Source organism: Gymnodraco acuticeps, unplaced genomic scaffold (assembly GCF_902827175.1).
Source record: "Gymnodraco acuticeps unplaced genomic scaffold, fGymAcu1.1, whole genome shotgun sequence".
NCBI lineage: Eukaryota > Metazoa > Chordata > Actinopteri > Perciformes > Bathydraconidae > Gymnodraco > Gymnodraco acuticeps.
This window is the reverse complement of record NW_022991201.1, coordinates 62,163-83,540: the sequence shown is the minus strand read 5'-3', so window position 1 is coordinate 83,540 and position 21,378 is coordinate 62,163. Positions and strand designations below refer to the sequence as shown.

The 21,378-nt window shown below is 40.1% G+C and overlaps 1 protein-coding gene across 1 annotated transcript in view; it reads left to right on the top strand.

The window, feature by feature from the left end:
* The window catches only part of LOC117561271 (calcium uptake protein 3, mitochondrial-like), a 31,546-nt gene continuing 10,168 nt past the window's right edge, over window positions 1-21,378 (top strand). The window contains 10 exon segments of the mRNA XM_034238569.1: window positions 1-344; window positions 6,304-6,451; window positions 8,034-8,065; window positions 9,251-9,329; window positions 13,977-14,024; window positions 14,995-15,077; window positions 15,850-15,867; window positions 15,869-15,922; window positions 17,255-17,296; window positions 19,950-20,045. Of these exon segments, the coding sequence (XP_034094460.1) occupies window positions 81-344; window positions 6,304-6,451; window positions 8,034-8,065; window positions 9,251-9,329; window positions 13,977-14,024; window positions 14,995-15,077; window positions 15,850-15,867; window positions 15,869-15,922; window positions 17,255-17,296; window positions 19,950-20,045 (864 nt within the window). The 5' untranslated portion in view covers window positions 1-80.

The window sequence follows — 21,378 nt, the reverse complement described above, 5'->3', positions numbered from 1 at the left end:
GATACTTTGTGCTGCCTGCAAAGTTGTATCAAAGCAGCAGCACAGCGACAGCAGCAGCAGCAGCAGCAACAACAGCAGCAATGGCCGCTTTCCGCAGAGTGGCAGCACTGGCCGGTAAGCTAAACCTCTGGACGGCGGCGAGAACCGAGCTCTTCGGCGGTCAGACGGCCAGTGAAGGAAGGACACGGAAATGTCTGGCTGTCGGGATGTGTCTCGCAACGGGAGGTGCCGTGGCGGCTTACTTTTACAACGATACGTGGAGCGGCAGAGGCAGGAAGAGGATGGGGAGTCACGAAAACAACGGTCTGCTGCCGTCCATCCCGACCGTTATTGCCAAGGAGAAGGTAGGAGGCCGATATTTTGTACGGAAACAGCAGGCTTTAGAGACACGTAGACAGGAAAGTCAGTGGCAGGAAACGTGTTGACTTCAGTGTTGACATAGGGGGCCTCGGTATGAAGGGCTGTGGGGTAAAAACGACAGACCACTGAGAGAGACGGCAGAGAGCTTCACATCTTCTTCAGACCAAAGTCGGCTCAGTGAGACGAGCCTACTTGTTTTTTGTAGTCATAGTTTTTCCTCTCGGACGGATAAACGGAGTCATTTGTTCCCACGCCCAGTGGAAACAGCTCGCTCACTGTTTTGGCTGCAGGATGATGTGCGCGCGCATATGTGGAAATGTCGCTCTCCGGTTGAGCTGGTGCTGAAATGACAACACGGTGGGGATGTTACGCAACATCTTGCATTCAAGGCCAATGGTGTAAAAATAACTAAGTACATTTACTGTACTTAAAGGTGGGGTATGTAATTTATTTCAGAAACATTTTTTGTTATATTCCATGGAATGCTCTTAACATCCCGATAGCAATGAATATGTTAAATGCTTTGACAATAAATACATACAAAATGTTCATCTGTGGAAGCCGTGGCGCTGTAAAAAGCACGACCAATCATTTTAGCCGGCCCGGCTAAAGTAACTGGATGGCCTACCTGCCTGTCAGCCTTCCATCTGTGCACAAACTTATCTCGTGCCCTCATTGGTCATGTGCGCGTTCGTGTGTGTTGGAGGAGGGGCTCTGTAAGGAAGTCTGAAGGAAGGAGCACATTTTTTCCGGTTGTGTACTTTCAAATTATAGCGCACTCGAGCTGGTTGCTCCAAAATTACATACCCCACCTTTAAGTACAATTTCAGAATTGTACTGTTTTGCTACTTTGTACTTCTACCCGACTACAATTCAGAGATAAATAGTGTACTTTTACTCCACTACACACAAACATACACAAAACACCTTTAAAGGACTTTAGTTACACTTGGAGTAACATTCACAATCTACCCTGCAGTAGGCTATACTGTACAAAGTCATTCAAACTAGCTGTCATTCCAGCTTCAATAACACTTTAATGCATCAGTAATTATAATCAAAACATAATATCTTATATTATTCTGAAATGGGCCAATCTGCATAGCGAGTACTTTTACTTTTGGTACTTTAAGTATATTTTGATGCCAATACTTTGTACTTTTACTTGAATAACATTTTGAATGCAGGACTGTCACTGGTAACAGTATTACACTTTTTTACATTACATTGCATTTAGCTGACGCTTTTATCCAAAGCGACTTACAATAAGTACATTCGACCAGGAAGACACAACCTTGAAGAAAACAGAATCATATAAGTACATCAGGTTTCATAGAGCCAAACATTTCAAGTGCTACTCCACTGGCTTTAGATAAGCCAGTCCTTTATTAGTATAAAAGTGCTTTGTTAAAAGTTCTATCGCTCGAAGTGGAGTCGAAAGAGATACTTGTCATGGCCATTTCTACTGATCATCTCTGTATAGTATGTGTATTCACTCTCTGTCATAAACGGCTTGTTGGAGCTCCTGCCCCCCCCCCCTTCCTGTGAGCCCAGTGGCCGTCTGCGAGACAGCGAGACACAGCGAAACCCTGCCCGAAACACACACACACCCGCAGCCTGGCTGGGAGTTTGTGTGTGTGCCCAGGCTGAGTTCCGCGGTGCACTGTCTCGCCGACCCCACACCAGTGAGCCAGCTCACACTCTCCGCTCCTCGCAGCAGCGAGCCTCGCAACGTCCCGCCGAGTGTGTGAGTGTGAGGAAGTCCGCGGATTGGTCCAAACGTAACGGCTCCGCGGACGTAACGGCTCCGCGGACGTAACGTAACGGCTCCGCAGATTGGTCCATTTGGACCAATTACGTTACGTCGTCACTATACCCAAAATACGTCACTATACCCAAGAAGTAAACAATGGAAAAAGAGAAATCCCCAACGAGGCGTTAGAGGTAGGGATGTCCCGATCACCTTTTTTTGCTCCCGATCCGATCATTTGATTTTGACAATCTGCCGATACCGATTTTTCCCGATCCGATCTTCATGCAATGCATTAAGAGAAAAAAAAGGTAACAGATAACGGCTGGTCATCCAACGCGATGAATTCAGCTATCTTGGCTGTTATTCTTTTGGCCTTTTCACTGTTCTGGGGCAGTTTCTCTTTCCTTTTAAAAGTCTCTGAAAGTGTCGGTCGTTTCAGTGCCGTTACCTGAGTGGCCGCTGTGTACTCGTCGTGTTGTTGTTGGTGTTTGTTTCTCAGGCGGCGTGTTAGATTGGTCGTGTTGAACGTAGCTCTGTTCTTTCCACCACGCGGAACCTCCGCCTTGCAAACATTGCATCTGGCTGTTACACTGCCTTCGCTTTCAATTTTATAATACTTCCAAACTCCTGACATTTTCTCTGTCCCGACTCCCGAGTCACCAGCTGAACGTAGCCTCTCGTTAGCTTACTGCTACTATTAGACACTGCGCCCACTCTGTTGCCAGATTTGAGAGAAATAAGCAACCAGGTCTATGAAAACAAGCCCAAAAGAAGCAACACATACATGATGTTGTGTCATTTTAAACCAAAACTAAGTCCTCAGGATGACTTTAAGACGTGAACATGGTCATTTTTGTTTTGTAACATTAAATTAAAAAAAAGAAAAAAAATTCCCGATCCCCGATTTTTTTCTCCCGATTCCGATCTTTTGAAAATCACGTGATCGGTTCCGATCTCCGATCACGTAATCGGATCGGGACATCTCTAGTTAGAGGGCAGCATAGACAGGTCTTTTCTGTGTTAGAGTTTTACTCGCTACAGGGTGTACTTTGAGGGTTTGTGACTCTGCAGACTGTTTACATGCAGAAAAAGCACATAACACACAAGGGGACGGGTAATAACCGGAAAAGCATGACATGGGCCCTTTAAGTACAAGCTCTGAATACTTCTTCCACATCTGTTCAAGGCTAACACTTTAAAATCAAATACACACATTTCAGAGTTGTAACTAGTTTCCAAAAGGCCAAATACTTGAATAGCTAAGTAGTTCCTGCAGTTTGATGTTGAATATTTGGTTGCTTGAGAAATAATTATAGTTAACCTTTTCCAGCTGTGTAAGAAGTACTCAGATACTTTTAACTTAACCATTCCACATGTTAAAAACAATACAGTACAAGTTACAGTTTGTAATGTATTACTCAGAGCAGTAAAATCAACCAAAAGTAAAACAATAAATACATACAATTAATCATTACGGAGAAGGGAGCTACTCAGAAGTTATACTCATATATATATAGTATTTTTTTTAATAATTATTGACGCCTAAACATGTAAAAGGTTCTTACATTTTGCATCTGGAATAATTTTTTAACTACTTTCTATATTTTTTTATGTTCGGCATTCATAAGATGATGATTTCTCCTGAATTAAAAAAATGTGATACGCTAGTGGTAAACTTACTTTATACCACTTTCAGTGCCATTTGTGAAAATCTGAAAACAATTAGTTGGTGACAGAATGTGGGCTTTAGACTGATGGTTGGACAAAACAATACAAACAATAAAAGAAGTACCTTCAGTTTTGGAAAACTACCTTTTACTATTTCCTAACATTTTATTAGGCCAAACAATTAGTGAAGCAAATAGTCAGCAGCCTTGATTGGTGAGGAAATGTGTTTGTTGCAGCGCTTTTCCAGATATCTCTAAATCTTTATACTACTTTAATGCATGTGCGCTTGATATGCCTGTATTCACAGTATGTATACATGTATGCATTCTTGAACAGAAATATATGCATGCACTTGCTTGACATAAGAACATGCATATAAGCATGCATACCTACATTTGACATACTGTCTGCAGTGTCTAGCATGTTCAGAAATGTTGTTCATTTTGTTGTTCATTTTTACTATAAATAGGTTTATTAAGGAAGCCTACATCTTCTGCCTACAAACCAGAGACAACAGAATACATCCATAATTAAAAAAGACCACAGACTTAATCCTGACTGCAGCTGTTAGGAAGATAACCCGGAGTATGTATTTGATATACAAATTAGCTGCTTTATGATCAGTCGGGGTGTCATGATCAAGATTTTTTGGGACCAATCCTGATCAAGTATTTTCATGTTTTGTGTATGAAGGCTGTGAGACTAGGTTTGATCTTCTAAACAGCCTGGGATCAAATCGTTTCCTGCCTATAAGAAGAACAGTAAGGATGCCTGACTAAGGAACACGTTGGCTTGACCAAACTTACTATCATATAGAGTGACTTGATGTCTGGTTGGATGATTGGGAAACTTGAGAATCACATAAGGAGACAATGGTTCCACCCGAGTGGTTCTCAGCGTTTGGGCGCTGCTGGGTTCAGATGGACAACGGACCACTTGGGAATGTTTTGCCAGCTTGGCGCTAGAAGAACTCCTAACATAGGTGGATCCTAATAAAGACAATAGGTAAAGGAACGCCAATCAGCTTGAATAATGTAAGTCTCAGAGGGGCAGAGTCAGTTTTCCTGAAGCAGGCAATCAAGAGACACGTGCAGCATAGGGCTGCACGATATGTCCAAAATCTTCTATCGCTATATAAATGTATCACATCATATATATCACGATGAAACATGTTTTCGGTAACTCTTGGGTAAATAGATAGAAATCATCAAATCAGACTTGTTGTATGACAACAGAGAAAACTGCTACTTTATAACCCTATTTGTATGATTCCAAAAGGAGCTGAAAAACATTGACATTTTAACGCCTCAGACTTAAGAACTGGTTCATATATGCTGGCACCTTAGCCAGATAGATTGTACTTTAATTTTATGACAAAAAAATGAAGAGATGGACATAAATCTGCAGATGGAGAACACTGGGTTGCCTGAGGGGAAAACACCTGGAGCATCTGCTTTGCAGTTAGGAGAACAAGGCTTGGCGACAGGTTTAGTTGTGGCTACATATCATTATAACCACGCAAGAACACGGTGTACCTCACTGAATGTCATTTCGAATCACTGCCATTTAAATATATTTTTCCCGAGGAGCTCGCATTACTTTTCACATCATGTCGTGCCGCTTGGCACCGAGCTGACTTTGCAGAACTTTATAAACTTCATTCATTAGTGAGAGTCAAAGCCACGGGCGCCTGTGCTCTTACACTTGATTACAGTGCATTCCTATGAAGCCGAGAGCTCATCTCCTATTCACGCCTTCAAAAGCCCCCTCGGTGAAGGCAGCATCAAAGCTTTATGAATGAATCTGTGTGCTCATTAGCATGTTAGCTGCGCTGAGCAGGAACCTCGGTGCGCTGGGCCCTGCGGCCAAACAGGTTTACATTTGGAAACCTCTCTGCTAATTACACCGCTTCATGCAGCACAATCTGTGGGAGCTGCTCTCCTACTCTGCAGCTAATCAAGTTGAAGCCCTGGCTCCTCGCAGAGAGAGAGAGAGAGAGGGAGAGAGGGAGAGAGAGAGAGAGAGAGAGAGACAGAGAGAGAGAGATAGGGAGAGATGCTAATCAAGTAGAAAGTAGTGACAAAGTATTTGTGTGTGTGTTCGTGCGCCCCTTTTTCCTGTTATTGTACTGCGCCAGAGATGCAAGTTGAAAAGTTGATGCCAAGAATAGATGGATCTCCTCATTAAAGAAATTCAAAAGCAGTGAAGAGGCACGGACAGTTTAGGTTCTGCTGTCTGTGCGTCAGAGTTCCCTCTTACTTGATGGGGAAGCCTGCTGGTAAAATACTTAAAGTACATTATGACATGTACCTTTGGTAATGCCTATACTTTAACATCACTCACTATGATTTATTGTAAGTAATGTAAAATGCACTACTTTGACTGTTTTGTGTCCTTCTGTTAACTGTTATTTTGTTCTGTTATGCATTCTCTTTTGACTTTTTAAAAAAATATTCTTAATAATATTTTATTTAATAGATTAATATTTTGCTCTGCGTTTTGTTTTGTTTTTATGTCTGCAGGCACGTCCGTTTGATTTTGAGGAAGGAGACGTGTACATGTCGTCCCATGAGCATCGCTTCCGCATGTTCAGCTCTGTGGAGTACGATGGGCAGCTTTACATGACTCCTCAGAACTTCATCGAGTCGGTCACCATGAGCGAACCCAAAAGTATGTTTCAATACACTTTTTCACCCGGTTCAACACTCTACATGGGACATAATAATGTGGGTTCCTATCCACCTAGAGTAGATTATTGTATCTTGTATATATTGTGTAGAGACCTTGCTTTCAAGGTCCAAAGTGTTTTTGAACTTTAAAAAATGTTTTGGCTTTGAGGGAAACTACATCCTCTAGTATGAGCCATTTCAGTTTGACGCAGCCATACAGGTTTTTTCATGACATTTGAACTGTGTCTAGATTTGAATGATTACACTTACACGTAACATCATGTATTATACAATACAGACCTATTTCAGAAACTCACAATGCTACTGAACATAACTGGGCGAGTTGGATGCTAAAGTTTTATTTCTTTATTTTCCTTTTTGGTACACAAGCATTTTTATATCTTTATATGCTTTTGATAACCGACCAAATCAAACATAATAATGTGTTTTTAGTTTGCTGATGGACACATCTGATCCAAAATGTATCTCCCAATATGGATGCTAGTGCCAGGTGTAAAATAGATCATTTTTTACAGAAAGTTAAAAAACCCTTTAGTTGGTTTAAACACGTCATTGCTGTTTCTGTCAGCCTGCTGCCAGTCCTAACAGATTAGCCCTGGCCAGCCAGCCTCAAAGCAGATGGCCTTACAGCTAATGTTAGTCTGAGGTTAAGGTGAGTCACACACACACACACACACACACACACACACACACACACACACACACACACACACACACACACACACACACACACACACACACACACACACACACACACACACACACACACACACACACACACACACACACACACACAAACACCACACACACACACACACACACACACACACACACACACACACACACACACACACACACACACACACACACACACACACACACCACACACACACACACCACACACACACACACACACACACACACACACACACACACACACACACACACACACACACTCTACTTGTCCACATTCCATTTGCTCATATTGGCTCTTTCTCCAGTAAATATCTAAACCAGACACTTAACTTATTTTTTTACTTTGTGACAACTGCTTTAAAAATGCCCTCACAAGTTGAGATGATCAAAACCAAAACTTCCAAAAGAGCTACCATTCCTTCCTTCAGCGCGCATGTGATTGTATTGCGTGCAAACTGTGCACCTGTATGTGTGTGTTTACATCCAGCCAGGCTCACTGACATACGATACAGCCGCACATACCCTCTCAGCAGCCGACATCCTCTAATGCCCCCTTTGAAGTTGAATTAGATGAACTTTGTTGTATAAAACAGAACAAAAGTAGTATGTGCTTTTACGGGGACATTCCACGTACTACAAAGACAAGCACGGGGCACTTTAGACGGTACAAATGGGCCTGTGATGATGACAGTGTATATACAGTGAGTGTGTCTGTGCCTGTTGGTGTGTGTGTGTGTGTTGTGACTGAACCGGGCACATTAAGACCCATTTCTAGATCATACAGATGCTATCTAACCAAGCCCACCCAAACTCTCTTCTCCTCTTTCCCTTCTTCTTCTCTCCTCTTTTGTCTCGTTCCCTGGCAGACAAGAGGCCCTGGAGGTCCCTGGCCAAACAGGTGGGACACACACTCCTGATGCTTGTTCCTGCTGCTGCTGCTGCTGCTGCTGCATGTTACATCTGTTGCACACTGCAGTCAAAATACAGATTTTGCCAGGATTGTTTCAGAGACAGAATCTGTTAGCATTTATGCATGATTGCACATCATTATTAGTTTCATTGTCGCATTATGCAAAGAAATAAAAACATGTGAAGGAAGATTTTAGCGGCCACCACATGTAAACGATATATGTCCTATATATACTAAGAGTTAGACTATGAAAATCAGTCCAGGTGTTTAAAGAGTGATATATAGCGGCTGCAGAAAGTATCCTGACCCCTTCACCTTTGAACATTTGAATCTGTTACATTTTCCACTTCAATTTATCATAACAAATGTACATGGAAAAATAGTCATATGTAAATATAGCAATTGTTCCATTCAATTGGCACCAATCAGGTGACTTCTGTAATGCAATTGTATTAACATCAGTTGGACAAACCATAGTTAACTTGTTAATAACTGACTAACTAATTATATGTTTCTTGAAATATTGTAGAACTACAGGACATCATTTTCTCTTACCAGGTTAAAAGCCCAATACAATCTTAAAGGTACCCTGTGTTTGGTTATGTTTGCATTTGGAGTCTTTTTACCAAGACCGTCGTGTCTATTACAGTATGAGGCACAACACATGTGTTTAATTTGTTTCCTTGCTCAAAAATCATTGTTAGATTGTCTACTTTCCCCCCGTCTTTTCTGAGCCTTACAACTACCAGTTGTTTATCAGTGGAAAGCGTTTCTTGCAAATATTATACATTTGCATTTCTGCTCTCTGCAGTAGGCACCGATATGTATCGTGTTACCCACGGGGTCATTCTAGTAGAGCACGAGATACATGCAAAACAGGAACCTGCTGATCAAACATTGCTCCATTGTTCTACCAGTGACCTATTTACATCCAATTAATGTTGGCAGCTCATGTTTTCAAAAATATGAAAGAGAAAACACAATTTTTAAATCTTAAAAAACTTTTCTTGTTTTTACATTTTTCTTTGTTACTTTTTCACTTGATTGTTTTATTGTGAATCCTTGCATGATACCCACTGTCTCTGTCAATGCAAATGTCATTGTTTGAAGCTTGAAGGTGTAGGTTTTGAGTTAATTGACATATATGTGTGTTTGTTTTTGTGCATTTGTCAGGAGCTGGAGAAGATTTTGGTAGAAACTCCCCCAGTATGGAGAGGATCCTCCAAACTGTTCCGCAAACTGAGAGAACGAGGTAAGAGAGAGTACACACACACACACACACACACACACACACACACACACACACACACACACACACACACACACACACACACACACACACACACACACACACACACACACTTAAATAACACTAATGTATTTGCTATCAGAGAGGTCAGATAATAACAAGGTCAGTAAATGTCTATGTATTAGGTTGTGGAGTTTTGTCGCTATTATAGTTACTATTGCATTTTAAATATACACATTATGCTGATTTTGCTATAACTTATATATTCAGGTCAAATATTGCCTTTTGTCAGTAAGAAACATTTGTATAATTGGTACACCATTTTCTGTAGATTTTCATGAATACCAGGGCTTACCTGCCGATGTGTGACTAAATAGCGCTTGTGTGTGTGTTTGTGTGTTTGTGTGTGTGTGTGTCACTGTAGGTGTGTGTGTGTGTGTGTCACTGTAGGTGTGTGTGTGTGTGGGTGTGTGTTTCACTGTAGGTGTCTCTAATCCGGGGTTGAAACCATGCTGTCCTTCCTTACAGCCAAACAACCTGCTGAAAAATCTAAAAATAAATCTCCTCTCTTTTTCTCCTCTTGTTCTCTTCTCTTCATTGAATATGGAAACAGAATAATTAAACAGCACCAAAGACAGATAGAGGGAGAGATCTAATTTAAGAGATGCTATATATAACATACCCTATCTTCATCTACCGTGATAATGTACCATGCAACTAATGGGTTGTGAGTGTGTTCTACATTTAGACTTCAGGGACCAATAACCAGAAGCATTGCCCTCGTCCTTTTCTTAAAAACAGAAAACTGGAGAAAAAGCAGAAATGAAAAAGGAGATGCGAGAGGAAGTAAGGACAGCAGGGAATAGAAAATTGACAAGAAAGACACATGCTGAGCAGGGAGTGAAAATGTATATAAAGATGACACTCTCAAGTCTAAAGGGTCTGATTATTATTTATTACAGGTAAATTAACTTAACACTAAGATGACTAGAAAAGCCTTTATTTCAAATGTTTAGGTAGTTTTTGGCTCCCGTCTTCAGCACTGTATCCGTTTTAATGCCCTGAATCTTAAATTGAGACGCTTTTAACTCACCAACATCTCGCAGTTGTTTCACTCCAGTCTTTTGCTTCTTTTCTCTGTACAGTCATAACGAAGATTCATGAACATATATTATTGTAGTGGCTTGTCTTTGTGTGAGTGTGCCCCACTTTACACCACTGGTCAAATTTGGCATCACAAAACTTGTGATGGGTAGTTGAGTTAAAAAAAAAAGGCTGAGCTTGAAGATGGGTGATGGAATAAGACTGTTACCAAAGTTACCATTTCCAACCTTAGAGGCTCAGTAAGATAAGTGTGGATGGTGACTATAGGCTAATATTCAGTTTGTGCTGCCTGTCGTTGTCTTGATGGCTGGTTTCTCACTTTTCGCTCTTAAAAACCTGCAACTCCTCACACATACTCCCAACCCTAAAAGCCTGCTTCCTGTATTTATTATGCCACCTTTTAAAAATCCAGTAGTGACAGTTAGGAAATAAATGAAATAAACATTCATTTTAAGAAATGTTTAAAATAAGTGATATTTGAAGGAAGAAAGAGGCCAAGTATTTTACACAGGTGTTTGAGATTGGTTAGTGTCAACTGAAAACACTTATATAATTTATGATTTTGCTGCAGGTTCCCTTTAGCTTACTGACACGTATTTCTTAGACTCAAAAAATGACACTTCATTGCTGAAAACACTTTTCAAAATGGTATTCAAAGTACGCACATACAGATGGAAAAATGGCATGTACACAGTTATGCACTACATTTTAAAGTCCATGTGAATATTTCAGATTTTCCTCGTGCATCTTGACTGTGTCTCTTCCCATAATGGTTGGAGTGCCTCAGCCTCTGTCTGCCACTCCAGCATGTTGTTCTCCACAGGGAACCAGCCTGCTGTTTCATGCACCACATTGTTGCTTTGGGGGTAAAGCAGTGACTGGCTCTGCATCACTGGAGCCTGGAGGGGATAGGGATTTGGGAAGCCACATGCTCTTTTCTCATACAAATATATATATGTAGGTTATACGAATATAACCTACACATCTGTATACAAGGTGAAATACAGGAATGTAGCTTGGAAAAATAACTGGTTTTCTCCTGGTTTTACACTGTATAAGACATTGCATCCCGAAACCAATTTTAAAATAATAATTAAATAAAATGACACTGCTTGTTTGAAGTCTAAGGACTTCCCAGATGCCGACAAAACCAAATAGTGTTGAGAATCAGCTGATCCCAGTCAACAGAAAAGCTTGTGAACGTTTTTGAATATAAACAAGACTGTTGCTTAATCACACAATGTGAAGAGGAGCTGAGATCATTGAAGGATTTTTTGAGAGGCTGGCCTCCAACTCTTAACACACATGTTCCTTACTGATGAAAAGAGTACATATTTATACGACACACACACACACACACATACCATGTATACATCACTTCAGGGGACATTACATTGACTTACATGCATTTCCTGGAGACTTATCCTAACCTTAACCATAACCAACACATGCCTAACCCTAACCCTTACCCTTAACCTTACCCTAACCTTAATCCTAAACCTAACCAAGTCTTCACCCTAAAATTAATGATTCCCCACATGGGGACCTCCATTTTGTCCCCATAAGGGAGGCGAGTCCCCACACGTGATTGTGTACACACAGATTTAGGTCCCCACAAGTATAGTAATGCTAGGCCACACACACACACACACACACACACACACAGTATTCAACAATACCTCTTTACAAATAATTTGTTGTTTTTCTTACCTAAACCGGCTTTCTTACTGTGTGTGTGTGTGTGTGTGTGTGTGTGTGTGTGTGTGGTGTGTGTGTGTGTGTGTGTGTGTGTGTGTGTGTGTGTGTGTGTGTGTGTGTGTGTGTGTGGTGTGTGTGTGTGTGTGTGTGTGTGTGTGTGTGTGTGTGTGTGTGTGTGTGTGTGTGTGTGTGTGTGTGTGTGTGTGTGTGTGTGTGTGTGTGTGTGTGTGTGTGTGTGTGTGTGTGTGTGTGTGTGTGTGTGTGTGGGGGCTTGAAAATACATAGAAGTACTTTAGTTTAGAAGCATCCAATGTATTGGGCATTTACATGACATCTATTGTAGCTTGTTGAAAAGAATGTTCAACAGCTATTGTTTTTTTTACTTTGTGTCCATGAATATTACATTTAAAAGTTATTTCAGTGTTCAATTGTGAGGTATTTTGCTAGATAGGAACGTCTCTGCTTTATGAAAAGTGTCTGGACTGAGGTGTACCTGTTAAACTGCTAGAAGTAGTCAGCTGAAAGCTACAGGAGACTGACCACTGTTGGTTCTCAGTGAGATCAGATTTACCACTTTTATGTTACAGTAATAGATTTGGTTTACACTTGATGTCAACACTAATGTGGATCTAGATGGATGTTTAAGATGTTCTAACCCTATCACCAGTTCAAAATCATATAAAGTATACGCAAAGGATACATTTTATTTGAGTGATCATAAGTCAGTGCTCCTGTCATATGACAATGTCAGTGCGACAGTGATCCCCTACTACTTTTATAAAAATGTTTGCTATTTAATAGAAGGTAAACATATATCTTTTTGTATTTACTATGCATAGTAATTATAAGCAGGCTTTTCTAAATATAATATAATAATCAGTGAATTGCATAAATAATGTAATTTAAATATACAAATAGCAAACATAGTGTTATCACCTACATTCAGTTTAGTTTACACTGATCATTGACTTTGATGGAGAGGTTTTCTCCTAATGAGGATTAGTAACAACATTTCCCTGAAAGTCTGTGAGCACAAACATGCAGAATGTATTTGAGAAACCCGAGCACTTTCAGAGTGTATCTCCTGGTCTTTACACAGCTCAGGCTACATGAGGAAAAGAGAATTCAGTTCCAAACCAGCTCCTCTACACAAAGCAGTCGGGCATCAGGAAAACACTAGGCTCACACTGGTTTTCATTGGTGTCATGTTCACTGAAACACACACACACACACACACACACACACACACACACACACACACACACACACACACACACACACACACACACACACATGGGGAAAGCAGTCTCCCGTAACACTCAAGCGAGTCACCCTGAACTATCTGAGCCATCAGACAGAAAGCGAAAAAGCGGGAGAGAGATGAGACAGAGCTACAAAGATTCCTAAATGGGCCTGAGGCAAGAAAGGATCACCTCCTGAGACATTTTTCACTTGCTTATCCAAACACAGACACATGCACACACCCCACCAACCAGTGTCTTTACTTTGGACACTTGGGGTGTGGAAAAAGAAACGGTGTGTGGTCAAATGGCTGTTGGCAGCTCAGCTCCGTAAGACACATTTTTAGATACTATCTTCATGAAAGGGGGGGATTATGTGTGTGTGTGTGTGTGTGTGTGTGTGTGTGTGTGTGTGTGTTGTGTGTGTGTGTGTGTGTGTGTGTGTGTGTGTGTGTGTGTGTGTGTGTGTGTGTGTGTGTGTGTGTGTGTGTGTGTGTGTGTGTGTGTGTGTGTGTGTGTGTGTGTGTCTGGTCTTTGAACATCTGTAAACATTGTGTGTGTTGAATGTGACCTTTTCTTTAACTCTCTGTCTTGGTCTCATTACCAGGCATCGTCTCATACACAGAGTACCTGTTCCTGCTCTGCATCCTGACAAGTGAGTCTTTTCAGTCTCTTTACAAATCCTCTTCTCATCTTCTGCTTTCTGATTTTACTCTAGCAGTATGCTGTGCTTATTTTGGGAGACGGTTTGCTACCATAATGATAATAAATGTTTTTTTCCCCCTTGGGGTAAAAAGGAAATTAAGAGAGAGACACGGAGAAGGAGAAAAAACATAAAGTGGACCTATCATGCAATATTTTAATAATATATTGTAGGGCCATACCTATATAAAACATGTTTTTTTTTCAAAATACCAAACAGATCATGCATTTTAGCCATGCCTCATTTCACTCTATTTGCTCTATTCCAGCCCTGTCTTCACAAGGGCTGATTCTGTGGCAAATGAGCTGCAGCTGACCACGCCCCCCTGCAAAGGAGGGGGGCGAGGCACGAGCGTCATGTTACCATGCTGTTACCATGCCACGGCAACCTCTCATTCCCCTGATAGGTGGAGAGTTGCCCATATAGGCGGAGCACCCCGTTTCTGATGTCAGAACAATTTCAAATCTGGATCAGTCTGAATCAGATCCGTTGCAGCCCCGTTTTTAGAGATTTGGGTATGGAGGAAAAGAGAGAGGGTTGTGTTTTCTGACACTTGGTGAGTTCCCTGACACACCAGGGACACATGTATAAAAGACGTACAAAAGTGCATTTTGCATGATAGGTCCCCTTTAAAGTAAATCGAATTGTTCAATAAATAAATAAATAAATATTAACTGTATCTTAAAGTCCATATATATTTATTCACATGCCCCACCTCCCCCTGTATAGCCTGTATACCACTTCTTCCCATGCTATTTCTGGATTTAGAATAGAACACACACACACACACACACACACACACACACACACACACACACACACACACACACACACACACACACACACACACACACACACACACACAAACACACACACACAAACACACACCCTCACCCTATGTTCTCTCCTTTCTGTTCTCCAGAGCCCCATGCTGGCTTTAAGATTGCTTTCAATATGTTTGATGCAGACGGCAACCAGATGGTGGACAAGAGGGAGTTCTTGGTGGTGAGTCTCTGATACTGGGAGAAAATCCACCCAATGACTGAATTAATGTTATTTGTAACATCACTCCTGACACAGATGGGCAATGCTATGATATCATAGATATTTAGAATAAGTGTGAAGTGAAACAGGGATGGACGATTCATGTTTTTATGAACCTTGAATCCCAAAGGCCTGAAGCTATTTGTTACACTCACAGCATTTAAAAGCTGATTTCCATTTTACTTTTCAACGGATAATCAATAGAGCATTTGAGTAAAATAATTTCTTTAGAATAAAACCTAGATGGCTGCATGTGTCTCACTTTCCCTGTGGGATTGGACCAACAGATTTTCAACTGAAAACACTGCTGCAGGCAGGAAGTGATCATAATCCCTGTGGAGGCTGCTGGAGTGGGATGGTAATGGCTGATGATCTTGTGGGAGTATACCTTAACAAATTAGTGTTTGGTGATGAGCTCTGATCTTTCTGCTGAAAATTGACATCTGTAGTCAATCAAAGGGAATAGTGATGAATTAACTATTACTAGTAACACAACTGAAGTTCTCTGCATCAAGCATTGATTCAACTTTGAGTATACAATATGTGACCATAAATCCCTTTAAATGTCAAACTAGAGACAAACAATCTCTTAATCAAGTTGTCAAAAGGCCCATACTTGAATCATATCATAGACCAGTATGAAAACAATTATTTAACTTCAACCTGTGCACTCATTGAATTTGTGTGCATATGATCATTTCAAAGCTTCAAACAGAGCTTTCTCTCATTATAGCTTCAGGAGATCTTCCGGAAAAAAAAATGAAAAAAGAGGGAGGAAAGGAGATGCGGAGAAGTCGGCACAGTTGGTAAGAAAGTTGGTAACCTGGGACAAGTGTGTGTTTGTGTGTGAGGAGAGGTAGGTAAACTTATTTCACTAATCGCTCCAATTGTGAAGAAAACATTAATACTATGGACGTCAGTGATGCTGCTATTTAACTTCTGGTTAATGTACCAGTTAAAATATAAAAATAACACATTACTGTAAGTTCCTTCCCTTTTAAAATGGCATTTAATGCATCCATCACCTCTCGGTTTCTTAAGGTGTAAAACAAATGCTGTGTCTTATGGATGTATTGAAAATGACAGATCATCATCCAAGTTTGTTGTCATCTATACTTAAGCAAGTATTACAGTTAGATAAACCCTTCATGTAATCATGTTTGAGTGCATGCTCCCTTATAGAGACTGTTTTGACAGTGTGGTATCTCCTCTGTTTTACTGTGAACTTGTTATATGGAATACACTCTTAAAAGAATGTGTCTTTTTTTGACACTTCTGTGATTGTTTTTGAACAACAGAGGTCACTATGGTTTACTACACTGAACAATGTTTTTTTTATCATTATAGCTGCAGGCTTGAAAACCTTCATGCTGAATTATAGCCAAATGACAATATGTCAGCTAATATCTAGATATGCCAATATCAGAATATCCAATCTAGTTTATTGCCAAGAAGGTTTTCACATACAATTAATGTGTATTGGTGCATAACATTAACATAGTGAGAGACTTCAATAATAACTAACCACATATATTATTTTTAAAAAGTATTGTGTATAGTAAAAATGTGAAATGGAAAAGTGGAATACAATAAAACATGACACAAATACATACAGAAATGTACAAGGAACATATATATATATATACAAAAGAGTAATAAACAACTGTACAGAATATATAAAATACTATACAAAATATGTGCTATACATCTAAATACAAAAATATAATAGTGCTGCTGTTTTAAAAGTGCTAGTTTTGTACAGAAATGTAAAATATCTGCCAACCCAAATATAATAATAACAATAATACATTTTATTTATATAGGCTCCTTTCAAGGCTCTCAAGGTTGCCGACCTAAATATGGAATCATATTTTTTTTTTACTGTAACTGTACAAATATATATTGTATTTTATTCCCAAACCAAGTGTTGGATGGGCTTGAAACAGTGTTGTAATGCAAAGTGTGTGTTGTTCTAAAATGTGATCACGGATGTGTTGAAAATGACACATCCCTTTGAAGAGCGTATCCACAGCCTCTCTGCATGTACTAACATGTATTTTACCTTCTCTCTTCCTCCCTCCTCCTCTCTGGCTGCATGCTCTGTGCTCCTCTTTCTTGTGTCTCTCTCTGTGTGCTAGAGTATGCAGCTCTATGGATATCAGGTTGCCCCCATGAACAGCGTATGTATCCAAAACCATAACCCCTTAGTCTCTCTTCTGCTCGTCTTTTGATGGTTTAAGAAATGGATGGAAGGATAAACAGAGGAACAGACAGCTAGCTGTTTCTGTCAGCTAAATTGCGACATAATACTTTGTTTCATTTGTAAAAGAAGACAGAAAACGTAATTTTTTTTAAATAAACCACATATGGGACTTAAACATTGTGGTGATAAAATAATAAGTGGTCATGTTGGAAATATGTTTTCTGCATAACATCTTACTAATAAAAACATTTATAATTTCTTTGACCTTATTTTTGGGTAAAATGTCTCAATCAATCATCCTAATTTGCATTGGGCAATATTGTGAATAATTACGTAAATAATTAATAGTTTTTTTGCGCTTTTTTGCACTTTTTTGCCAATAGTGAGGTCAGCAGATCAATACCACTCTTAAATCTATAAATGATATGGCTAAAGCAAACTGCCTGTTAGCTTAGGTAAGCGTTAAGACTGGAAGCAAGCTTGGGGGAAACAGCTAGCCTAGTCCAATGAAACATTTCAGGTACTGGAATCGGCCTACCAACACCTGTAATTACACCTATGTGCACTGTATGTCGTGGTTTTAATAGGGGATTGTGCGTAAGACTATTTCTTGGGACCTCTCTTCTGGTTGCCTGGCAAACTTACGGTGACAAAGATACTGCAGAGAGTCCCTGTGCCTATCAGTAGGCTTCTCTTTTAACTTCAAACCGAGCTAGGCTAGCTGTTTCCCCCGCTTACATTCTTTATGCTTAGCTAACCGTCACCTGATTCTAGCTTCATATTTACTATTCAAACTCAAGAGTGGTATAGACCTTCTCATCCAAAGCTCAGCGAGGAAGCACTGCTGCCTCTGTCCAATAGAGTGTCAAGTAAATTGTCAAGTAAAATTCACCCTTTCATTCCGGGGACTTTGGTACGTTTGTAAGGTGTATATGTCAATTATATTGGGATACTTAGAGGACTTGGTTTAATGCCTCTGTCACCCACTTTTGTGTCCTGACCTGGTCTTTGAAAAACGCCTAACCCTGACCCGGTCCACCTGATCCTCTGTTTTCAGTCAAACGAACACAGTAGACAGTTGAAAGGATGAATGAAAAGAAAGAATAAGCGGGATAGAGAGAGACTTCCTTCAAGAGCATCCATCTGTCAGGTCAGCTGGCTGATTGATCGGGGGACGATGGCAGAGGGTGGGATGAATGGAGAGGGGATGGCTATGAAGGAGTAATAGATTTACGGGGTCAGGAGAGATGAACTCTTGCAAAAAGAGAGTGATGTGATTTAAAATGACTTGAGGCACTCTAAAGCTTTAAACACAATCAGACACTGTCCATTTCAGACTGTTTTGGGACGTGTGCTGTTTGTTTGGCAATGTTTCTGTCTCTGTTGGGGGTTTGTTAACACGCATAGAGAGCAGGACATTTCAAGGCTACAGAGAGATATGATGATAACCACTGGACATGTTTGCTAAAGCCCAAGGGTGATGAAAATGTATTGATGCAGATGTAGTATAGTGCAGCAAAAATGTCAGAATGGATGTGTGCTGTCCAGTAACTGTAAACTACCAGCCACTGGCCTCTTGTCAGACTAGAAGCACTCTTTCTTTCTCTCTCTCTCTATGTGTCTTACACACACACACACACACACACACACACACACACACACACACACACACACACACACACACCACAACACACACACACACACACACACACACACACACACACACACACACACACACACACACACACACACCACACACACACACACACACACACACACACACACACACACACACACACACATACAAACACTCCTCCTTCTGTCGGTGTCATGATTGATAGCTGCATTGTCACTGTGAAGTTAAGAGCAGTGCAGGGTCATGTTAAAATGGCTGCTGCTGCGTTGTCCCTGGAGAGACAGGCGTGGTGGGTGGTCAGGAGATAGGCAGCATGGTCGACTTTTATCAAAGCAGGATACGTTCAGATAGGCAGCAGCTCTTTTTTGTGGCGTTTGGGACAGCAAAATGTTCAGACGACTCATCTGAAAATGTTTTGGGTCGGAGAATTTTGTATTTGCTTTAGAGGTTAATTACATAAACCTACATTTGACCATCCCTTCATTCCTATTTTGTTTGAAACAATTACAGGGGTTTCTATGCCTGGTGCTTATTACAGTTGATAGGGTGAATTTATTGTTAAATCTAACATTACAAATGGATATCACTACTCTAAACTGTAGTGATGACAGAACAACTATTATAAACATTCACATTTTCCCTCTTTACTAGTTGTTTTTTGCTAATTATTCTAATAAACAGCACTCACCAATGTAGAGTTAGCAAAACATTTCCAGTACCTCAGTACTAGTTAGTTTACTATTTGTTCTCTCCGGTTTGTCAAAACTGAACAATATGAAGTTTCCCTTAGAAGGTAGTTCAATAGGGTGTTTAACACACTGTTCATGAATATGCTCTATATGTACAGTATAAGTAATGTAATGATAACATATAAATCAATCTATCTGTTTGTATATGAGATTTGATAGAGTCAATATTGGAAGCTGATGTTTCCTTCATAAAGTGGTTGAGTTGTAGGTGAACTGACCCTGGCCCTGCTTGACCGCTCCTACAGGTGCTAAAAAAAGACAGTCAGGAGTTTGTGGCGCGGAGTTACTGGGACGTTCTGAGGCGAGGCGCAAGTCAAGTCCTTTTTTCTGACCTGGCAGAGGTACACTGACCCTACTGTCCTCTGTCCCCCCATTCTTCATCCATCACTCTTCCTCTTTAGTTCCCTGTAGTTATTGTTGATCCTCCAACTCCCCCCATAGATCCAGAGCTTGGCCAGAATAAGACTAGACATTTTTTCTTTCAAAATAAAAGCTTTGAGAGCCTTTATTTTTAACTTTTGTAGTGCAATCATGCTTAAACGTTTTTGCAGATAGCAAATGTTTTGATTGACATGTTCTCATTGCCATACAAATAACATGTTTGTCAATATGGACTTATATGGAAAAAATAACACTTATTCTGGTTTGGCTTGATACTAATGATTTGCATAGACTCTCATCTTTCTTTCATTCTGTCTTACCTATAAACATTACTTCCTATATAATTCAGATTTCTAAGTATCTTTTATATACTGTTTTACACCCCTAAGTATGATACATACTGTCATTCCTCCATTTATAAAAAAATTAAATCATTTTTGTTTGGATGAGTTCTAATAGACTTTCTTGCACTGAACATAATATGTTCATTAAAGTGATCTCATCTGCAACTGAGAGAAAGTTGTGGGTAAAGATAACTCCAGGCTCCTCCAAACATTTGAAGTGTCTCACCCATTTCTTTGTGTCACTCATTTGTTACTGAAGAACACATTTGAGTTCTTAATATTTGTTCTTGGAGAATATTGTTTTTTAAGGATTTACCTACTGTATTGGTGTGACAGTATTGATCCAATAATGGTAGTACGATAATAGATGCTGTAATGTGCATATTCTGATAACCTGTTCTGTTTCTCACCCTGCCTACTGCCGTTTGGTCTCTTCGTTATGCTTTTGTATGTGTATCCGTGCATTGTTATCTGTGCTGTATTGTGGCTAGTGTTGCAGCTTTGATGTCTAGTCATTCTGAGTTTACTCAACAACATGTTTAAGACACTTTAAAATTATAAGAAGGCTGACCGCAAAGCAGAAACAAAAACTGGATTGGTATAGCACCACACACTGAGGTAGAAACACAATGGTCTGTTGCTTTTGTAATGCTTTCAACAACCCTATATATCTACTTTCATCATTCAAGATTTAAAAAATGTTTTATTAAAACATTTTTTGGATAGATTTAGAAAAACAAGACCCACTATCTACAGCCATGCAGCAGATCTGTTAGGCTGTATGTAAACAAAGTGGACCTTTAAGTTCAATGCAAACGTCAGCATGCTAACATGCTAAAAACAATAATACTGTTGATATTACGTTAAGTAGAGTATGCCATGTGTAGCGGGTCAGAATGCACTAAACACAAAGTACAGTGAGGGACACGTTATTAACTTGCAGGTATTT